The 23,085-nt window shown below is 39.6% G+C and overlaps 1 protein-coding gene across 2 annotated transcripts; it reads right to left on the bottom strand.

Moving 5' to 3' along the window:
* Window positions 1-1,328: 1,328 nt before the first annotated feature.
* LOC143434565 (uncharacterized) lies at window positions 1,329-21,666 on the bottom strand. 2 transcript variants are annotated; one of them, XM_076913667.1, is made up of 3 exons: window positions 21,524-21,666; window positions 3,987-4,158; window positions 1,329-2,340 (listed from the first exon to the last, which is right to left on the bottom strand). In XM_076913667.1, exons 1-3 carry the CDS (start codon window positions 21,534-21,536, stop codon window positions 2,172-2,174), a joined length of 354 nt encoding a protein of 117 aa, XP_076769782.1. In that variant the 5' UTR covers window positions 21,537-21,666; the 3' UTR covers window positions 1,329-2,171. The 2 variants fall into 2 exon arrangements, with proteins under 2 accessions (XP_076769782.1, XP_076769781.1); XM_076913666.1 differs by lacking the exon at window positions 21,524-21,666 and having other exon boundaries at window positions 3,987-4,904.
* Window positions 21,667-23,085: the final 1,419 nt, after the last annotated feature.

Consider the following 23,085-nt stretch of genomic DNA (forward strand, 5'->3'; position numbering starts at 1 on the left):
CATTATCAGATTGCACAGCAGTTTCACCTGGGGGATCTGTGCTGGAGGCTGCTGGCACAAAGTGAAACAGTTCCTGCGTGGGGAGTGAGGATGACTATAGGAAAGGTAGGAAAAAGCCACAGAGACAAGAGACACATATGGGAGAATGCCAGTGAGTACTGCAGCAGCCTCGAGTTTATTATTCATAGCCTTTTTATATCCCACAGTACCGTGGGAAACAAAACCAACAAGCTAACAAACAACTGCTGAAAAATACACAGGACATCTGTTATCATCCAGAGGCCTCCCTGTTCCTTCCACCAAGGTCAATAGAACGTTCAGCCCCTTGCCTAGAGGCTCAAGTGTACTTCCTCCTGTCCTTCCATGCTTCAGCAGGCCAAGAAATCTGCCAGCAGACCCTGGCCTGCCTCAACTCTGCCTGGCAGGATCCCCCCTCCCCCATCTCTCTGTCTCTCTTACTCTCACTCTCTCTTCTTTTTTTCTTTCTCAACTTCAAAGAAGCAGCAAATGGCTCCCAACAGGGAACCATCTCTTCAGCCTCTACCCTGTGTTGTCAGCTGGTTTCATTTCTGAGTTTTGTCTTCCTGTGACATTTTGTTACTGTTCTCTGCGAACAGTTGAGCTCCATTGGACTACACCACCATTGCCATTGTTGCCCACAAAGGACACTCGGTAATGTGATTTAGACAAAAAGTGCTTCATGACCAAGGATGCTTAGACAAGTACACTTCAGTCCTTTCCTCAGGAAAGATAGTTACAAAGTGAGAGAGGCAGCCTTAACATTCATCTCTTTCTGGTGCATTTTGTCAATTTCTTCTTCAGAGTTAATTTGTTATACAAGGGTTGGCAAACTACAGTGTAGAGCCAGATTTTTTGGTAGACACATTTTGCTGCTACACAGTCACAACCATGAATATTTATACTATCTGTGGCTGCTTTAGGGCTTCAGGAGCATAGCTGAGTAATTTCAAGAGGCACAGTAAACATAAAATACATAGTAACTGGCACTAGGTGGGAAATTTGAGGATCTCACTTCTGACTAACAAATGAAATTTCTCAAGCTTTTATGACTATTACTAAATCCATTGCTCTGATCTACCTCACTGCTATAATGTTCATTTTTAACCATTTGATAGAGAATTCCTCTAACGCACCCCCCTGGCGCTTTTGCGTCCGCGGAGAAATCACGAGACGCAGAGAACAGGTAGTTACTGTAAACGAGGCTTTTAATCTTTATCACCCATGTGGAGAAACGTGGAGAGACGCGGAAGGGCGGAAGGGCGGAAGGGGGAGGGGGAGGGGAGAGAGGGAGAGAGGGAGGGAGAGGGAGAGGGAGAGGGAGGGAGAGAGAGAGAGAGAGAGAGAGAGAGAGAGAGAGAGAGAGAGAGAGCCTGAGCTGAGGAAGGGGTCCCCACTTAAGTGCAGTCTAGAGTGACGTATTCACTTTTGATTGGCTGTTCGCTCACCACCCAATATGCCTCGGGATTGGCAGTGGCTAAGGCACGCCTATCTGCCTAGCAACTGCACAGCTAAATGTTTACATCTGGCGAAACATTCGGCCAGGGCCAATCTTGGAAATGCAAACGTGTAGCCACTGAAACAGCAGCTCTCTACATCTCTCCCTGTTTAAATTATTAATATGAAACAGCCTTTTGCCGATTAAATGTAGTACCAAATAAGATTCGAACTCAAACCCGATCAAGCAAACTCCATCTTGGGGGAATAAGCGATCAAGAGCTTATAGCCCGAAGAATTTTTCCTTACCCTTCCAGGTGCTATGGAGACCAGTCCTCTGGGTGCACGGGCTAAGGAAATATAAAGAGAATTGACACCCATCCCTGTGCAATGGAGTATATATAGCTCCCAGGAGTGCGAGGGCTGTCAACCTATTATGAGGTACCACAATTATTTAGGCAAGAGCTGACTAGACAAGACCTCTCATCTACCCAGTGTAAATGAGCTGAGCTCCTGGGGTGCATAGACTGAGAGGGTCTCTGTCATAGGCTATTTTCTAGCCTAGATCATCAAATTTCAGGGAGGGATGCTTGCTCCAAGGTTTGCGAGTGCTTAGGCTATAAGCTACCTTGTCACTTATATTGCTGGGCTTTGAGCTTACAAACCAACCATTTATGAATACTAATTCACATCATAGGACTGTATATCAAGCAGGCCTATTCCCACTCTTTAGAAAGAAAGAAAGAAAGAAAGAAAAGGCAGAAGAAATTTATTTTTAAGAAGTAAAATCTCCACGGGAAACAGGCTCCATCCACACTCCATCGAGGCTGGAAATCCGGATTTGCAATCACTGCTGTATCTGGTCTAATTTCCCATTTCACTTTCCTTTTAAATAAGCAGAAAGATCATGGCTTTAAGTAAATGCATCATTCACAAATCTTAGAGGTGTAACACCTGGATGTGGGGCTGCTGACACAGCTTATTTGAGCCACATCTGTGAGCCCCTTCACATGGGCTAGAGCCAATCAACTCTCTGATTGACCAAAGTCTATTTTAAGTCTCCATAACGATGTACTGAGATGGGCACAAAGGTAGGCACATGCACAACCAAGGCTAGGTCTAGTGATCCATTCTAGCCTTGTGCTAAAAAGCATGTAACATTTTTACAATCCAAGATATCAGAATTATTCTGAAGGTTGGATAACAAAGAAAAATGAAGGGTCTACACACACCAACACTGGTTGTGCAGATGTATTTTTAAACACCTTATTAAATTTAATGTTATTTAAATGGCTAGAGATATTAAATCTTGTAGCCGAAGCATTTTGCACTTTATGAAACATATTTAACAAGACAAAGGTAGATATACCCCTTTTTAACATTTAAAACAGTGACTACAACACATAAATTGTGTTGAAGCAAGATAAACTCAAGAAAATATATATATGATTTAATTTAGGACTTACATCCCTTTGATAACATTAAACAGAGGTTTTAAATCCTCTTATGGTAAGCTTAAAATGAGGTTTTAGTCAAATAATATCTCTTAACAACCTTTAAAAATTACTAAGAGTAATTCAAGATTAAAGTAAACTATTTTTCTTTGCATGTACACTCATAGGCCAGAAGATGGCGTTAGATCCTCACCACATATGATTGTGAGACACCACGTGGCCGCTGGGAGTTTAGCCTTTATATTTTAAATTAAGTCCAGCCTTAATGGCTGAGTTATTTCTAAAGTCAAATTGACTCAAACATTGAAAGACACTGTCTTTGAATATTTTTTTGAAGTAACAAGTATTTTTAAAAATTTTAAAAGCTTGCTATATTGAAGCAATAGCTTGTAGAAAAAAATTTTCTTTAGAGAAATCCACTGGTAAAATATACACCAAAGGATTTAACCTCTTACCCTTTTTGTATTAAGGCAACAAAATTTGTACATATATGTAAAATATAAAACATTACCCATTTTCTGAAGCAATTATTTTTTAACAAATATTGTTTCATGGGCTCTTAAACATTATGAATAAATTTATTACCTATAAACCTTTTACCTCTACCATAAGTGTAAAGGAATGGTATAAAAATATTTTTATGTAAACATTTATTGAAATGGTAGCTGGACAAGACAAGTTAGGTTGTGTAAAACTTAAATTTGAACTTTATTTTGGATTAATTTAATAACCAATCTTTTTTGTCTCATGAGAATATCGGATAAAAGCCAATTTTATTTTCTAATAATTGTTAGACATATTAAAGGAATCTAAGGAATCTTATTTTTAACAACTTTGAATATAGGCTACCTTGTTAGGATCTGGTCTTTAGGCTCAGAACGAAAACTGTTTCTTGGCCGCAGCCTGCGTGTCTTAATTCAAATGTAAATGCACTTAACCTCTCTCTGCCTGCCTGCCTGCCAGTTTAGGTGCAGTCTCGAACTGAGAGATTTTGCTTTTATTTAAAACCTTAAATTTGAACTAAAAACCTCTGGAATAGTTTAAGATTTTATTAAATCCCACATCGATATACTCAACCACAATGGCAGGAGAGTCAGCCGAGATCTTGTAATCCAGCTTCCTTCTTTGTGATCTTCCGAAGGTTCCCGCTTCTGTAGCTGCGTCTGCACCAGCGGCTCCAGGCCGCGCTCCTCCGTCGCGAGCGCGCCCACACTGCCATGTGCCACGGGCCGAATTAGATTGTTTTCGCCTGTGAAAGAAACACAAAAAAGACCCTCTCTCGGGCAGCAAAATGCGCCCAGACAATTTTTCAGGCTTCCCTTCCCACGAGAAGCAGCTACACGTTTCACCGCTGCCGTCGCGCCTGTGCGCGATTTTGTCACAGCGGCCGCGGCTGTGCGCGGTTCTAAAATCCTTTGTTTCACTATTAAAGGCGTGCGTCGCCACCGCCCGGCTTCCTCTGTCCGCCGGATTCTCTTTTGCACCCACTTTCTCCCACCTGCCGGTGGTTCCATGGACTCTGCAGTAGTCCTAGTTACCTTTGAGCACCCCATTTCTCCAGGCTCCTTGGCCTGCCGCAGGCTTAAACTAACACACTCTGGTTCTGATAGCTTGGAACGGACCTCTCGTGAAACCTTTTGACTTGTCCTAATAGCTGAAAGCAACGCAAATAAGAAGCTAGCTATTGCGGTGGCAATGGGAGAATATCCACCCACGACGAGGGTTTCTATCCCAAGCATACCTTCCGGAGGTGACCCCGACATCCACAGTTTGTTAACCGTTCTCGAAGCTCAGGGTTCCTTCCGCTAACGCGTATAGATTTCTGCCGCGTGGGAAAACCACACGTGGAATCACCGGGGTTTCGGCACCAGATCTAACGCGCCCCCCTGGCGCTTTTGCGTCCGCGGAGAAATCACGAGACGCAGAGAACAGGTAGTTACTGTAAACGAGGCTTTTAATCTTTATCACCCACGTGGAGAAACGTGGAGAAACGTGGAGAGACGCGGAAGGGCGGAAGGGCGGAAGGGGGAGGGGGAGGGGGAGGGGGAGGGGGAGGGGGAGGGGGGGAGAGGGAGAGAGGGAGAGAGGGAGAGAGGGGGGGAGAGGGGGGGAGGGAGGGAGGGAGAGAGAGAGAGAGAGAGAGAGAGAGAGAGAGAGAGAGAGAGAGAGAGAGAGAGAGAGCCTGAGCTGAGGAAGGGGTCCCCGCTTAAGTGCAGTCTAGAGTGACGTATTCACTTTTGATTGGCTGTTCGCTCACCACCCAATATGCCTCGGGATTGGCAGTGGCTAAGGCACGCCTATCTGCCTAGCAACTGCGCAGCTAAATGTTTACATCTGGCGAAACATTCGGCCAGGGCCAATCTTGGAAATGCAAACGTGTAGCCACTGAAACAGCAGCTCTCTACAAATTCCCCCATTCTTTTGACCCTAACATCTTGTATCAAGTGTAAAAAAAAGCATCAAGGTAGACTTTGGAACAGTGGCTGTGGTAATTCCTCTGTTATGAATTAAAACAAAATGTTTTGCAGACTTTTGAAACAAGTAATTCCAATTAAAGACAGCTATTTGAAGATAGTTTTACTCTTAGCTCATCCTGTGTTTCTCCAGAACTCTACAAGTTTGAATGGGGAAAAAAGCTCAGTGTATCAAGCATCCACTTTCTGTGGGTTTTCTGGCAATGAAAGTCTTAGGTTGTGCTTATGACTACTCCAGACTTTTAGTTGAGTACTAGTATTGCAAAACCACAGGACCTTCAAACAACCTATTCTACTTTGTATACCAATCTAGCAACAGAAAGTTCATAAAATGACTTTAGGCTACAAGAGGAGAATCCATTCAAAAGTTCTTGATGCTATCAGAGTCACAACTTTGTTTTTGTCCTTGTAGATCTGTCTTTCTCTAGGAGCCCGGCTTGTTTTCATGCTACAGTTTGTTTTGCCACTTAACATTAACAGATCACACTGTCCCTAGAGGTTTTAGAGCATCAACAGAACAAAGAAACTTCATTCATGGGAGTTCTTAACATACTGTTCTTTCTTTGTCTGAGAAACAGCCAATGCTTATTTCTGAACCAGTCCCTTTGCTTAGGTCAAAAATCTCTATATAGAGTTTAACCTAGGAATAAGAGTCTATCTACACAAACCACATGATGCTATCAGAGTCCCCTGCCTTAAACAGGGGAATGTGTGAGTTTTAAAGAAAATCAAACTCCTCTCAGTTGAAAATAAAAGGAAACACGCTGAGGAAACAACCATCTACTATTCTCTAAGATATATTTGAAATTAATGCAATACAGATCTCTGCTAGTTTAATGTCATCTTGACACAAGCTAAAGTGATCTGAGGAGGCGGGAACCTCATTTAAGAAAGTGCTTCCTTAAAATGAAGCTACAGGCAAGGCTATAGAGCATTTTCCTAATCAGTTGTTAAGGCAGAAGCGCCCAGCCCATTGTGGCTGATGATCCTGGGTTCTATAAGAAAGCAGTCTGGGCAAGCCATAGGAAGCAAGCCAGCTAGCAGCACTCCATGGCCTCTGCATTACCTCCTGCTTCCAGGTTCCTGCCCTGCTTGAGTTCCTGCCCTGACAGCTTTTAATGGAACTGTGAGTGAAGTAAACCCTTTCCTCCTCACTTTGCTTTTTATGGTCATGGTGTTTTATCACAACAATAGTAACCCTAACTAGGACAGACTTGGTACTAGGGTAGTAGGGGTATTGCTATGACAGACCTTGCTTTGGGGTGAGGTGAGTATGTGTGGGGGTCTTTGGAACTTTGGGTTAGGAAAAGCCAGTGAGTGTTGAGAACTCAGTGAGCTGTTTTGTAGGAGCTTAGAAGATAAAAACGTTATATTCTAAGAGCAGTGCAGAAGACAGAGGCCTGGCTTGTGAAGTTTCAGCGGGAAGCAAAGACTGCATTGGGCCTTTTGTCTGGTCAGTTGAAGCTGATGAATCAGCTGTGATTAACAACCAGAATCATTGAGTGAAGTGTTTCCTCAGGGTCCATACACAGAAAAAGTGTTCCAGAAACAGCTAAGGTTATGCCTCATGCTGACGGCCAAACTTGGTACTGGTTTTGAAGGCATGAAGGGGTCATGGAGCACAGTGGTGGCTTGGCACTGTTTGGCATGGTTGGGGTCCCTGAAGAAAGCCCAAGATAGACTATAGGTGAAAGTGCAACCCAGTGATAGCAAGAGACTCCAGTAATTTGAAGATGCCAGTACCATGAGATGACTACCAAGAACAGCAGCAGTGTAGTGGAACCAGTTAAGCCTAGAAGACAATCCACATGTGCTTCAGAGGACAGAACCACAGAAACAGTCCAAGCCTATTGAAGGATCCCAGAAGATTAAGAGTGAATGCCAGATAATTGGGTATTGATTTATTTCTACTTTGGGAGTTTGGTTTTCCTTTGTTCAGACTGTGACTATGCCCTGATTCTTCCTTTTGAAATAAGAAAGTATTTTTTACTTTATAGGCACTCACAGTTAAGAGACTTTGGATTTTAATAGATGCTTTATATTTTTTAAGGAAACTTAATTTTTAATTGTTTTTGTTTTTTATGTACATTGGTGTTTTGCATGCATATATAACTGTGTGAGGATGTTGAATCCCCTAGAACAGAAGTTACAGACAGTTGTGAACTGCCATGTGGGTACTGGGAATTGAACCCAGGTACTCTAGAAGAGCAGCCAGTGCTCATAACCGCTGAGTCATCTCTCTAGCCTAAGAGATTTAACCTTTGAAGTGTTAAATTTACGACTGAGGAACTTTTATGTTTGAATTTTATTGAATATTTGAATATTTATATTGTGATATCAATATTAATATGTAATCTTGAAGGTGAACAAGAAAGGAAAGTTGTGTCTAACAGTGATTTGTCTGTGTGTCACATCAAAGCGACTGATTGTGCTGAATAGTTTGATGTCAACTTGACACAAGCTAAAAGTATCTGAGAGGAGCAAACTTCAGTTAACAACATGTTTCTATAAGACAAGGCTTAGGCAAGCCTTCGGGGCATTTTCTTTATTAATGATTGATGGAGGAGGATCTAGCCCATTCTGCATAGTGCTATCCCAGCTGGTTCCCCTGTGTTTTATAAGAAAGCAGGCTGAGCAAGCCAGGAAGAAGCATTCCTCAGTGGCTTCTGCATCAGCTCTTGCCTGCAGGGTCTTGCTGTGTTTGAGTTCCTGCCCTGACATCCTTTGATGATGAAAACTAGTGTGGAAGTGTAAGCCAGATTACCTTTAACCATCTAAGTTGCTTTGAGTCATAATGTTTCATCACAGCAGTCGTACCCCTAACTAGGACAAGGTTTAAGACACAAATAGTTAAGGAGCTGGTCAGTTTTAGCTGTACTAGGTTGAATCATATTCTCTCTACATGTACATATACATGTATCCATAGTGCCTACATGCTAACTGTTCTTTCATGTTAACTCAGATTGAACATACACACAAACCTAGCTGTAGTCTGGAAATAAAGATATAATGTTGTATATCATACAATTTCTAGCCTTTTAGTGGTAAGCACTGAGATCTTGTCATTGGGAATATGCTGTGTCCCCATGGAGACTCAACCCCACAAACATTCTGGATGTGAGAATTAGACAGAGTCACTGCTGACTCGCTCAATGGACTTTCAAACAGCTTCTAAAAGAAGAGCCTTTATCCCAGTTTTTGTGAACACTTTAATTCCCTATCTTTTGCCTTTGAGCTTACTTTCAACCATTCCCTTGTCTTACAGTGCTATAGATTGTATTGAATGAACTCAACAAAATTACACTGATTTAGGTTAAAAACAAAACTATATACCCTTTTATGTAAAAATATGTTTTAAAACTTTCCACCTACACAATGATAGTCTTTGTGTGTATCTTCAGAACTCTTTGACATGCAAGACAGGTTATTTACATGAAAATTGGTCTCATTTAAAAGGTAGTATTCTAAGGAACATTGTATATGAATTGTTGGTATATTCTATAGGCTTATTTTTAAAGATTGAACTGTTACCTGTCTCAGGCTGTGTTAAATCAGAGCACTGCTGATGATATGTTAACATTTTTATAGTCTTTTAGTATGAGTGTAGGATTACAGAGCTGTGTTAAAATTTTCAGGAGAGGAAATAAAAATAGTATGTTGTATTTTACTGCCCATGATAATAAATACTTATGTGTATCTGCTTGAGTAATACTGAAACAAATCATAAAAATATAACTTCAGTCAGGCATGATGGTATATTTCTGAGTTTGAAGCTAACCTGCTCTACATAATGAGTGTCAGGCCAACTCAGCTACACGGTAAGGCCTTGTCTCAATAAAAAAATAAATAAATAAAAAAAGTAAAAATAAAAATAATTCACTTGTTATCTTTGTGGTTTTGTAAACATGTTTTTCTTGGCAAACTGATGACTTTATTGGACAGGATCATGAAGAAGAGGTCACATATATGGGTGTGAGTGACTCAAAAATAACCTTATCACCAGAAAATTTCATCCTAGGATGAGTTATGTCTGTCACTGAAGATGGGCCATAGGTTCTCTTGTGATTACTTCTAAGGACAAGGGTAGGTCGGAGTAGTACTAGTGGTCAAGGTATCTTTCAAAACTTAATTTAAGTAAAGAAACTTTATTTATTTAGAGAAAAAATTGTAATAAGCAATGAAATTTTATTTATCTTCAGAAAGAGTAAAAATAATGAACATTGTCTGACTAACTTAAAGGCCATTGACGACATTTTTTAGCATGTACTTATGATCTTGTAACACAAATGAAAGTTATCATCTATATAAAAGGGATCACATCCTTAGAGTTGAACATTGGCATTGGTACACCATGAAGTGCAGAGAAATGGCTCCATTTTTACGTTTCTGTTTGCTCCTATGGCAGAAAGAGTTAGCATTCGAAATGCCTGGCAGTACATTTCAGGACCATGCTCAGAAATGAAAATATAGGAGGAATTTTGTAAGAGACTGCCTTGGTCTAAGGAGAAATGCCCTGTTAGGCAGATTCAAGAAGCTCCTTGATTAGAATATCACCCATTCAGTTTGTCTTGTCAAGGTCAGCTGGTGTCTTAGGGTTTCATTGCTGTAGACAGACACAATCACCAAGGCAACACTTACAAAGAACAACATTTAACTGGGGCTGGCTTACAGGTTCAGAGGGTTCAGTCCATTATTACCAATGTGAGAGAATGGCAGCATTCAGGCATGTGGGGCTGGAGGAGCTGAAAGTTCTACATCTTCATTCAAAGGCAGACAGGAGAAGACTGGTTTCCATGTAGCTAGAACCAGAGTCTTAAAGCTTAGGCCGACAGAGACATACCTACTCCGACAAGCCACACCTACTCCAATAGGGAACTTTCAAATTGTGTCATTCCCTGTACCAAACATACTCAGACCATCACAAATGGCATTAAACATTCCTACGATGTAAGTTTGTGTGCAGCCTTGGTCATCAAATATCATTGCAATAATTGAGCTCATTCGTCATGCTGAGTCTAGATGGTTTGGCAATCAAACTCTTTATCAAAGTAAGTACCTTATTTACCAACGTGGTTAATGAGGCAGCTTTCTGAAGCTGTTCACATTGATGATCCTGTTTCTAACTGTGACAAATTGGACAGACCCCTGACCTGATAGCTCCATGGAGATGCACACCACTTCTCAATTTCAGGCAATACCCCAGAACAATCTGGGTTGTGTGGCTTACAGCTCTCAATTTTGATAACACTATCACTAATATTACTTATTGTGCTTTAATACAAACTCTTATTGTTTTATGTCATATTAAAATATTGTGTAGTTTAGAGATTCTCCCTTAAGGAAAAAGATTTTTGCTTAAGTCATTTAGTTTTGCTAGTATGAAGATTCAATATTTCTTCTGAGACAGATCTCACAATATAATCGAGGCTTGCCTTTAATTCAACATCAGTAACCCTGCATTAGGCTCCTAGATGCAGGGATTATAGGAGTAAGCCATCATAGCCAGCAGAAAACTCAATTTTGAAGAAAAAAGAGTAATTATTTGAGTACCTACCTAGATTAAAATTAAAGTATCAAACATTTCTTATTTAGACTAGCTGTATGTATCTATTTTAGTCAGCTTTACTCAATGTAACAAAATACTGAAGACAACTAAAAAAAAAAAAAGACTTCTTGTGTTTGTCACTTTCAAAGGTTTCAGCTTACTGTCACTTGGCCATGTTGCTTTAGACCTGAGGCAGCATAATCCTTAAAGATAGAAACACCTTTTAAGAGGGGCTGCTCACCAAATTGCCATCAGGAAAGCGAAAGAGAGTGAGACTATCTCCTCATAAGCCACCTCCCTACCCAAACATCCTTTCCACTGGACCTCACTTTCTATAAGCTGATCATCTCCAATTGTTCTGCATGATTCTTTGGGGGACATTCAACACTCAAAATCTAATGCCGTCTTCATTTTCATCCACTGTCAACGTTTTTGAATGCGCCATTTGCTGTCACTGCCTCACTTCTTTGATGCCAAGTTCTTTCTCCCCACTCCACCCCCAACCATCTGCTTCCCATTAATATGCTGAAACTTTCCCCAAGTTTCTTACTGATGATTGACAGTTGCTTAATTCTCAGTCTGACTGGTGGTGCTGGATGGTGCATTTCGTGCTCTGCTTTAAAAGATACAGTCTACCTGCTCTAGTGAGGAGGACCAGTGTGTTTTCACTCTACTCCTGACAGTTTATACACCTGTTTTTAGTGTCATCTACCTATATCACCAACAACAACAACAGCACTAACCCCTTCCTCCTACTACTGCTGCTCTGAAGTCGCATTGCCATTTCTACATTACTACACCTATGTGTGATACAGATTCCCATCACTGAAAGTATTTCATAGCCACATTCTCATTGCAGCTTGCTTTTTACATCCATTGTTGTGTGTTTGGGGAGATAGTTGAGGTATCTAGATCAATTAATGAAGCACATGCATGTGTCTCACAATTACTGGAAAGATTTTTGCACTTTATTCCCCAGAGTTCCCACTTGAGAGCATTATTCTCCTCATAACTAAAAATAGGAAATATGGTTATTTCATTAGTTTCCCATCTTTTTTCTCATATAAGTTTTCACATCTAGTGCTGCTAATTGTTTATGAATCTGATTTCTCCCTGTTATAGTTATTCTTCCCCTCCTGCTAAAATTTTCTGCTTAAATCAGCAAGCAAGTCTATCTACACAAAGATAGTAGATGTCCTCAGCTCTATAAGCCAGGTGACCTTCGTGGCAACCCTTTAATTTTGCCATTGTATTAGGTTACTTTTCACCAGTGGCACAGGAAGGAATGGATGTGTATATATTCTCATAGAACTGTACAAAAGAAATCAATGAGACAGTTCTGTCTCAAGGATTTTTGTCTATTGCCCTCTACTCAACAACATAAAATACATCATGTGTCTTCCTACCAAGACTTCTATATTTTTATACACAGTAGAAATGGTACAGTATTTATATGCCATTCTTCAGAATCATCCATCAATCTTAATTTACCACTTGTATTTCAAATACAGAGATTATAATCGGTATTTTAATGTAAATTAAATAGCAAATTCTGCTTTATAAAATTGGCAAATTACATCTTGATAATATGCAGACCTGGCCACTCTCTTAATTAATATTATCTGTGCACTTTATATAGAAATAAACATAAGATTCTTTTTATTTTCACAGTAGTTGGGATCAAGCCCAGAGTCTTGCAAACAGTATTTAAATGCTGTGTAGACGAAAATTTGTTTGCAGATATTAAAACCTGTGATCCAGAAGTTCTTTTTTCTAGAAACATTATAATCATAATGAAAATGCTATAAAAACTGGAATGATTTCTATGTGGTTATTAACTTCAGAATATTAATTATTTGGGTTAATATACCAAATGGTTGTCCAATAATAAAAAATTGTTTCCAAAGTACAAGTTGGGTTTTTTTGTTATTTTTTAAAGATGTATTTATTTATGTATGAGTTCTCTGTATGCATGTGTGGCTGCATGACAGAAGAATGCATCAGATCCCACTATAGATAGTTTTGAGCCACCATGTGGTTGTTAGGAATTGAACTCAGGACCTCTGGAAAAGCAGCCAGTGCTCTGGATTGCTGAGGCATCTCTCCAGCCCCAAAATACAAGTATTGATAATGGTGTAGAGAACAATTATTTATCCCTGACTTTCCGGGTTTCTTTAATATTCAATTATCAATGTAATTCATTGACTAAATGAATAAAGAATATTTTTCCTGAGGATTGGTAAAAAGAGATATCTGTTGACCCTACAGTATTCAACCTTGTGGTTGAGTTCCTGGTTAGCTAACTGAGGTGGAGCAAAGCATAGAAAAAAATGATGAGTGGAAATGAAGAATTACAACTGTGCTGGCTAGTGTTATGTTGACATGACACTTGCTAGAGGAAGTGGAACCAGCCAAAAAGAAAGAAGTGTTTTGCAATGAACAAAGCAGAAAAGAGTTGGATATCTATAAAGCATTTTGACATTAGACATGGAAATGCAGCTGGGGGTTTGTCCAGCTGGTTTTCAGTCTTGCTTTGGTCCAGTATTTCATCACTAAGCTCCCTTTTAGAACAGTAAAACATTAGGAGGTATGTTTTGATTTTATACGGGATTTCAAGTTAATAGATTGCATGAATCTCAGAAGATACTTTGAACCTTGGACCTTTAAACATTGTTGAGATTGTGATAGACTATGGGGAGTTGAACTGAATACATTTTGCATTATGCTATAGCTACAAGCCCATGGGGTACAGGGAGTAGAATATGGTGGTTTGAATAGGTATACTCCCCCCCCCATAGACTCCTGTGCTTTGTCCCATAGGGAATGGCACCATTAGGAGGTATGGCCTTACTAGAGTAAGTCTTGCCTTGTTAGAGAAAGTGTGTCACTGTGGAGGCAGATTCTGGCATCTTTTATATGCTCAAGCTATGCTTAGTGACACAGTCTCATTCTGCTGTCTGGAGATCAAGATGTAGAACTCTAGGCTCCTCCAGCACTGTGGTTGCCTGGATACTGCTATGCTTCATACTATGATGATAATAAACTAAACCTCTGAAACTGTAAGCCAGCCCCAATTCAATATTCCCCTTTATAAGAATTGCCTTGGTCATGGTGTGACTTCACAGCAGTGACACCCTAACTAAGACAGGAATTAAAAAAAAGAAAAAGAAAAAAAGAAGAAGAAGTTATATGAAAACACATGCTTGGGGATGAATAAAATATTTTCTATGACTGGTTTTTAAGATTATAATATAATTACAACATTTTTCCGTTTCTTTTCCTCCCTCCGAACCCTGCTATATAACCCTCCCCACTTTTACAGAATTTCTAAGTTTATATAAGTAATTTCCGGCCCTCTAAAAAGCTGTAAATAGGGCTTTGTAAACCTTCATGTGTCATGGGCTAATTGCAGTAAGATAAGAAAGCAGGCTTAGAACAAATTTACTATAAGGGAAAACATTTCTTCTAGGTTAGCTGTGACACTAATATCTGGTAACTAAAAGTCATAAACTGGGAATGGACAATTTATTGTAGGTACAAGGACAAAAAACAAAATATTGACTGGTTTATCTATACAAAACTTCAAACCTAATGAGACAGAAGGCAGATGATTTGCTTCTTGACAAAACCATGCTACCTTATGACATAAGAATTATTGTTTTAAACTTTTAATGAACTTATGGATCTAGTAACAGAAAATGAATGTTTAGTCAGGTGCTAGTCTTATTAGAAACACTTGTAAACATTTCTTCTGTGTATCCTTATTAATTTATGACTTAAATTGGTATCTTAAACTTGCTATGAACTTATAAAATATAAAGATGCCTGGAAGACCATGTTATCAACTCTCCTGAGAAAGTATAAGAACTAAAAATGACAATAAGGAAAGGATATTTCTTACTTTCAGCAATGAAAAGGTAGAAGAAGCTCTTTTGGTTGGAGCTTCTTTTTCATCCAGAATGAGTGAGATTTCTTTTCTTCCTTTTCTTTGGCACTTGGTTATTGGAACTTACTTGTGGGTGCTTTTGTTCCATCCACCAAATGTACATATGCATGTACATAAGTATTGTGAGAATGCAAGAACACTGGTAGAGTTGATGAGACAGGTGGTCAGGCCCTATCAGAGTGTGTACATATTGCCTGTGTAAAATACTTTAATTCTTTTCCTTTCTCATCTCTTGTTCATGCAGAGTTAATGAGTTCCAAGCCTTTACCTGGCCAGCTAAGTGGTCCTTGAGTGAGAGAGAAAAGAAACTAGTGCTTATTATCACAAAATAGTAAAAGAGAATTACAGAGAAAGAATTACAGCACTTATTAAAGCACAAAATAGTGACAAAAAGAAAACCAGCGCTTATTAAAGTACAAATAGTAAGCTTATAAGACCCGTAATCATCAGCCTTTAGCTTTGTCTGATGTTGTGTTCCACTTCAGCCCATTTGGAGCAGAATGCTTGCAATCAAAATCCAGTATATGAAAAGAATTTAAGTAAAAAATAATTAATTTTTAAAAGTAATTGAAACATGGTCCTAGAAGCAAGTCAAAAAGTAAGGAGTGTTTTTCTCAATGGTTTCTGCTCCAAGCTCCTGCCTTGAATTCCTACTGTCACATCTGTAAATGATGAACTTTGACCTAGAAATGTAAACTAAAAAAGAATCCTTTCCCCTTCAAGTTGGTTTTAAAGTAGCAATTGTTTCTGTTTGTTCTTTAACTCCTTTCTTAACAACTGACCCTTTCTTGGGATTGCAGTAGTGGGGATGTGACTAAGCCTATTGTTTTAGCTCACAAGACATAGTGAGAAGGCTGATTCCTCTGTAACAGGCTGCAAATTGCCAGTTAAGGAAACTAGGCCTAAATCCATTCCAAACACTGGGCAATTCCAGGCAAGGCCAGGCCTCAGAAGCTGACCTGCCACCTGGCCTCAGGCAAGGACAGTGGGTCAGCAGCAATTTCTAGAAGTCCTCAGCTACTTCCTTAGCAACACTTTCCAGCCTCCATGTCTAGTAATGCAGTGTCCCTAAAGGTGGAGTAAGATAAAGGTCAGCTACCCTGGAACTCCCTACTGTGCTTTAAATCAGGCCTACAAGCTCACTTGGTTGTCTCTCTATCTTGGTGATGGGGAGACCCCAGCACGCTGAATTTCAGCAGAATCAAACACTCTTTATGTTTACATACTATTGAGTCTGGGGTATCATTCTTCAGCAAATCATGGACCCTTAGAATATCTCATTCACTGATATACTTGCAAATGAAGGTGGGTCAACTGAAGTTCTGTCCTTGCAGTTTTATATACAGTTCACATAAGGTTCTATGCTTCAGAGTAAGGCCTTGCTCTCCGTTTTCTGTTATTGTGTTCATTTGTTTGTTGTTTTTTGTTTGTTTGTTTTTGTGGGTTTTTTTGTCATTTTGTTTGGCTTATAAAGTGAGAGATTTTAAAGTGTAGAGTTTTTGTACTAAATATTTATTAGTTCTTGTCCTAACTCCTGTTATTAACAGCCATGTAAGGAAATACATTTGTGTAAAAAGCACTTAAAAATACACAGGTAAATGATGGATCCATCATAAAACTATATCAGAAATGTATAATTTACTGGAGCCAGCTGTGCTTGAAACCCATTTCTTTCCTTTGTTATTTCATTTGTTGCAGATGTTTTCTGTAGGCATGTTATTGTGCACTGTGTAGAATTATTTTTGTATTCTTCAAAATGCTGATTTCTCTGCCCCCATAATCTAGTCACAATCTGGTTATGGCATTGTGCTAGCCAGATTAATAACCATTAATGCTTATTCCAAGTATCTCCTGTTTCAAGTTTGTATAAACATTGCTCCCCATTTATTTTCTGACTTTTCAATAGAAGCTTATCAGTCAGTGGCTAAACAGAAATACAGAATAGAATAGGACTTCTGCCAGCTAGTGGAAGGAAAAGAGGGGAGAGGAGGAAGGGGAGAGGGAAGAGGAGGAAGAAGAAGAGGGATTTGCCATGAGGAAGGGGTTCTGGAGACACCACGAGAGAGCATAGCTGAAGACCAGAGAGAGCCAGAAAGTTGGGTGGAATGGAAGACACGATGCCAAGAGCAGACTTTAATAAAAGTAGTAGATGTGGACAGAAGTTAGCAGACAAGAGTAGAATGAATCAAGCTGTGGTACATCCAGCTGGCATAAACGTCATCAGAACAGTAATTTTTTTTTAGAATAGAAAATAATAATTTGGGAGTAGCATGTAATAGAGCAAGACATGCACTTAACCTCAGTTCTTACACTGATATCCTTTCAAGGCCAGATAGGTCTCAACCAGGCAAGGGGGTGAATGGGATATTTGAAGGAAGAGAGGCTGAAATAACTGACAGATACAGAACACTAAATGGATTTGTTTGGGAAGGAGAGGGTGTAGTGTAAGGGTATGAACATTGCTGAAGGAAGACTCCAGACTCAGATAGGATACAAAGACCAAGAGTGCTTATTCTGTAGAAACAACCGGTATGTGGGGGGTCAACCATTGTGTGAAATGGTTACCCCAGACAAAGACATGCAGGCCTTCTTATAGGGAACCAGGGGAACTTTCTAGAATGAATAGGTAATCTAAAATTTCATTGGTGGGTGCTGGGGAAAGGGTCACAGGTCATCAGTGGTCTACATTCCTATATCAGGAATATTTAATGATAGAATGAAATGGGGCTGTCCTGCACAGACAGCCATTTTGAGATAAGCTTTTTGTGATTATCCCCAGGCTATTTTTTGAGAAGGGGTTTTAGGATCTCTTTCTGGGTTTTATAGTCTGTCCCTGCAGCTGGTGTCTTATGGCCTGATTTCTGGGACTTATGGTTTGTTCCTGTGCCTTATGGCCTTTTTTCAAAGTCAGGCCTGGTCTTTAAATGAAGACCAATCTTCATTTGTGTATGTTGTCCTTTCAGTAGGAAACATGACCGTATGTGGATTCAAAGTGACTTGGTGAAGTTGGGACTCCTAAAGTTTAAGGAAGTGTTCAGGAATATAAAGCATCAGGCTTGGCTCTCACATCTCATGTGCTTGGCTGGTACATGCACTCTCAGGTGTGAAGCTACAGAATGGCCTCAAGACTGACTCTCTGAGAGCTACTCTTTCAGTAGCTGCAAGTTCTGGAATCATCTACAACCACTAGTTTCATTTACCTTGGATTTGTTGCCAAGTTTTTCAAAATCTCAATTTCTGGATCTATGTAAGTAGGACCTGATATAAATAATCTCTTTTGCTCCTTCAGATGTTTTAAATAGCAGCGAGGAAAAAGAAAAATGGGGTCATTCATGTCATCAGTAAAGTGTGAAGTATCAGAAGCAAATAAGCCTCTTTCACATCGCCGATGCATCCAGAGCTAATATTAGGAAGATCGAAGTATGTGTGACTTCATACATCTGTTATATTTGGCATCAAAGCATATTAATGCCCTCCAAAAAAACCAGACAAGTGACAGAACAATGCAGCATGTTTTAGAGACACTTGGTTATGCCTTCTTGCTGAAGCAAAATAGATTTGTAACTCATAAATATGGATTAGTAACAGATTTATGATGTATCAAATGCTAACTACTGAAGTTAAAATTAAATTGTACTCTTACTTCTCACCTCCCTGCCATTCATTTCTCCTGTCCTACAAGTGATATTAACTATGTTATCATTAATTTTTATATTAGTAATATAGCACTATAAGTAATACATGAGTCACTTGAGTACATGTAATTCCAAATAATGAAAACATTGAGTTACTGAGTTTCATTTAATCAACAATGAAAGTGCTTCTCCACAGCTCATATTTTCATTATTTCAACAGTTTCCTAATAACTTACTTGATTGAACTGATGGGTTAATTCAGTCATTGCTACAAGCATACGAATAGCTCAAAACTGATTACTTCACTCCAAACAGTGGATCAACTTTGGTCCAGTAAGACAATATTTTCTGCTACTTTTGTTAAATGGCTTAGATCCATAACTCAGAGAGAAAAGCAATAATGCTTGAACTCAATAAACAAAGACACTCCGTGGACTAAGGATGTGGACGTCACATATTCAGAACACATTGGAAAGACGATCCTCATATCTATAGGAATTCATTTCAATCAACTGAGCAAAACGTTAAAAGTTTGAACATTCCAGTCATTGTAAAATGTTTTCTATATATGGTTTAGAGTCTTCTTACCTAATGAAACTGAATATACTTTAACACTTTTATTTTTGGAGAAACATGGCGTATTAGCATCTTTCATCTGAGGTATTGTAGTTAAGTCTGGGTAATTGGCCACTAGGTGGCAGGGCTGTGATGTGAAAAGAGGCCACAGTTAAAAGCCAGTTTAAGAAATCCCTCCATGCAGAGCTTAAAAGCACACACTGAGCACATACTATGTATTTTCTCCCACGTGCTGAAGATTCAAAGAGAAATATTCCATGATCTCTGTCACCAATGATAAGACAGTATTGAAACCAGAAGTGCTTCTTTTTATACACTGTAATAAAATGTAATAGCCACTACTAGTCTCTTTTTTATTTTAAAGCATACTGAGAGTGTTATGATTACTTGAAACTATGTTGGTGATGCTAAGATAAGAAGTTCTGGGGTAAAAGCCTCAGAAGAGTTTGTCCCTTTTCCTTAAACATATTATAAAATGGAGGCTCTAATCCTGTGGTAGTGCCTGTAAGAATGTATGGGACCTTAAGTTCAATCTTTAGTACTGCCCCCACAACCTGCAAACTGTTAAATAGATAAAGTACCTGCAAACTTTTAAATAGATAAAGTGAGAATCTGAAATATAAAGATTTAAAATACAACTAACACAAAGTCTTGTCTAATGTTATTCCTAATCTATGGTTCCTCAAAACATGAACAGCTTTTCCTCCAAAAGTACATTTGGCAATGACTGGAGACATTTATCTTTATCATAATTGGATGAAAAGTGATACTATAGTCTGTAGGTAGAAGTCTAAAGTGTTTCAAAATAGTCCAGGATACATGGGCAGGAGAATACTAGTAAAAGTTCAGCATTTGGAACAAGTTAGGGCTGGACTGTGAAAGTTAAAGTTTCTATCTCAAGATTGGGAGGTAAGATCTGATGTTTGAAAGGAGACAGAAAAGATACCTTGGGTGAAGTTTTGGGGCAAGCTTACACAAGACTTGAATATATGTGACAGTTGGAACAGGAAGGAGAAAAACTTGATTTAGCCTTGACAAACAAAGGCAAGACAGCTGGTCATGGTAGTAAACACATTTAATCACAGCAGTTGAAAGCTTGATGCAGGAGGATTGAGAATTTGGAGCAGCCTAGATCACATGAAAGACTCCACCATCTTGGTTGCAGTGGAATGGGCACCACTGTGTAACACACAGGGATGAGGTTGGATTCATCTTTCACATTTACCAGGTTTGCAATTTGTTTTACCTTCTATTTTCATTCCTTTATTGTGGGAAAAAAGAACTGGAGAGGCAGTTCAGCAGGTAAGAGCACTTGCTGCTCTTCCAGGTGTCCTAATCACTTCTCTATTGCTGGGAAGAGGCACCATGACCAAGGCAGCTTATAAAGGAAAATGTTTATTGGAGTTCATGATTCTAGTAGGTTCCAGTTCATGACCACCATGGTGTGGATCATGGCAGCAGGCAGGCAGGCATGGCATTGAAGCATTAGCTAAGTGCTTACCTCCTAATCCACAAACATCAGACAGACAGACAGACAGACAGACAGAGCACTACATGAGAAAGCCCACCACCAGCAACACCTCCACTTCTTCCCAAACAGTTTCATCAACTGGGGATCAATTATTAAAACATACAGTCTTATGGGACCATTCTCATTAAGACCACAACATCAGAGGACCCACGTTTGGTTGCCAGTTCCCACACTGGGTGCCTCTCAACCTCCTTTAACTCCAGCTCTAGGGAGTTCAATGCAGTCTTATACACTCAGATGGCATATACAGACACACACATACAGGAAAGCAAAAAGGTTGAAAATTAAACTTTTAAGAGGGAGAAATTGTTGAAAAGATTCAGTGTATATTAAATGCCCCAAACATAAATATGTCAATAATGATACTTAACATTGTTAAGATATTGTGAGAATGCTAATTATATCTCACTACCCACGGTCGTCATTATGTTTACTTGGAAAATTGTAGTCAAGGCACAATAGTACTGCATAATGATGAGAACGACCAACCAAGAGAAGAATGAATAACACACAACAAAACTTTTGCTGGGTATTATTGAGTGAGTTATGGAAAGCCACGTCAGATTCATCAACATCTCCACCTTCCTGGATGGTAGGAAAGAGATAGCTGATTTTTTCCATGAGTGGGTGAATAGGGTGTGGGGACCAGATATTGCTTCTGTGATTAGTCAGATACAACCTAGTTAAATCCAGCTCGCTGCTGGTCCTGCACCCACACAGCTGAAGAGAATTCTGCTCAAAATCATAACAATGATAACTGCTGTCTGCTGTCTCTCTTGCCCTAATGACCATTTTGTCCTTCTGTAGATACTCAGAACCATTTTGTGGGGATGCTGATATCCTCCACCCACCATCTCTGACCCAATTGGCTCCATACTTTCTTCACTACCTCCCTTCTAATCCTTACCTCCTTCAGCCATAAACCACTCTGGGCTAAAATCGATGGTCAGAGACTTGATGTGATCTTCTCTTGGGTGAAGGCTGGCCAGCTTTGCCTTTGCATAGACAGATGAGTTTCCCAGCTATTTCCACATAAGTTGATATAATTCTCAGGCTCAAGCAAAGAGAGGCAGGGGATAAGACAAAGCTCCTTTCATAAACTGTTGTGGAGCACATTCTGTCATGCTAGTTGCAATGTTTCAACTGAGTGAGGCTCTGTCTGTGCCCTGGCACAAGCAAGGCAGACAGGAAGCACAGCTGAAAGGGCTAGAGATGAATTACAGAGGAACTCTCAGGTCCTCTGCTGAGATACACCTTCTAGAAAGACACATCTTCCTACCAAACCACCCTTGAGCAGTACCAGGATGCTTCCTGGATCCTTTGCTATCTAATTTTGGTTGTAGGACTCAATGTCACATGTAACTATACCCATGTTTTAGGGAAAGAAAGATTCCAGAGTTGAACTACAGAGTGCCATCTGTGAGTCTGCTAACTGGATATGAATAAGCTCTTAAAATAAACACCCTCACTCTTGAGCCCACTAGAGTTTCATAGCCTTTCTTGGTATCTGTTTGTAATGAAGAGACCGATCTATGGATGGACTTAATACTATTGTTGGGACAAGATAGAACTTACTATTCTGCCACCTTACTGATCCTCCCCCCTTTCTCTTTTCTCCTCTCATTTTCTCTCTCTTTAAAAATACATTTTGTATGTCCTCTTCAGCTAATCTTATTTTCTGGCTCTGCTTTGAATTCTATACCAAATCTGGCTAATCCATCTATTTTCATTACCTATTTTATTACCTTCCTGAAATAAGTTATTCTCTGTTAACCTGGAGTTTTGCCACCATTTCTTGGCTGACATTCCTGTATCTTCTTTATCTCTTTCTTATAGCCCATTTTTAACATGGAAGCCAGATTGAGCAGATCACATTACGTCTCTGCTCAAACTCTTCAATCTCCTCATTCTTGATCACAATAAAAGTCCTGTAATCAAAAGATCATATATGACCTAGAGCTTCTTCAAATCTCACACCTCATCAGCAACTACTGTCCTGGCTAGTTTCATTTCACCTTGAGTCAAACTAATGTCACCAGAGAGAAGGAAATCTCAATTGAGAAATCTTATGTCTTCATATGATCTGGCTGTAGGCTCCCCTTTAGGGTGATGGTTCTTAATCTTCCTAATGCTGTGACCCTTTAATATAGTTTCTCATGTTGTGGTGGCCACCACCCATAAAATTATTACGTTGCTATTTTGCTATGGTTAAGACTCTTAATATACATCTCTGATATGCAAAGCCTGTGGATGTCATGACAGGTTGAGAACCACTGCTGTGGGTCATTTTCTTAGTTATTGATGAGGGAGGACACAGCTATTGTGGCTGGGGCCACCCCTGGGCTAGTGGTCCTGGTTTCTGTAAGAAGTCAGGCTGAGTGAGCCATATGAAGCAAGCAGTAAGCAGCACTCCTCCATGGTCTCTGCATCAGCTCCTGGGTCCAGGCTCCTGCCTTGCTTAGGTTCCTG

The sequence above is a fragment of the Arvicanthis niloticus genome, chromosome 15 (assembly GCF_011762505.2).
Source record: "Arvicanthis niloticus isolate mArvNil1 chromosome 15, mArvNil1.pat.X, whole genome shotgun sequence".
Classification (NCBI taxonomy): domain Eukaryota; kingdom Metazoa; phylum Chordata; class Mammalia; order Rodentia; family Muridae; genus Arvicanthis; species Arvicanthis niloticus.

Coding starts and splice junctions, on each gene's coding strand:
- LOC143434565 (XM_076913666.1), bottom strand. CDS start 4,672: ATGTCGGGGTCACCTCCGGAAGGTATGCTTGGGATAGAAACCCTCGTC. Junction 2,341..3,986: donor CTGACTCTCCTGCCATTGTG/GTTGAGTATATC, acceptor CTTATTTAAAAG/GAAAGTGAAATGGGAAATTA.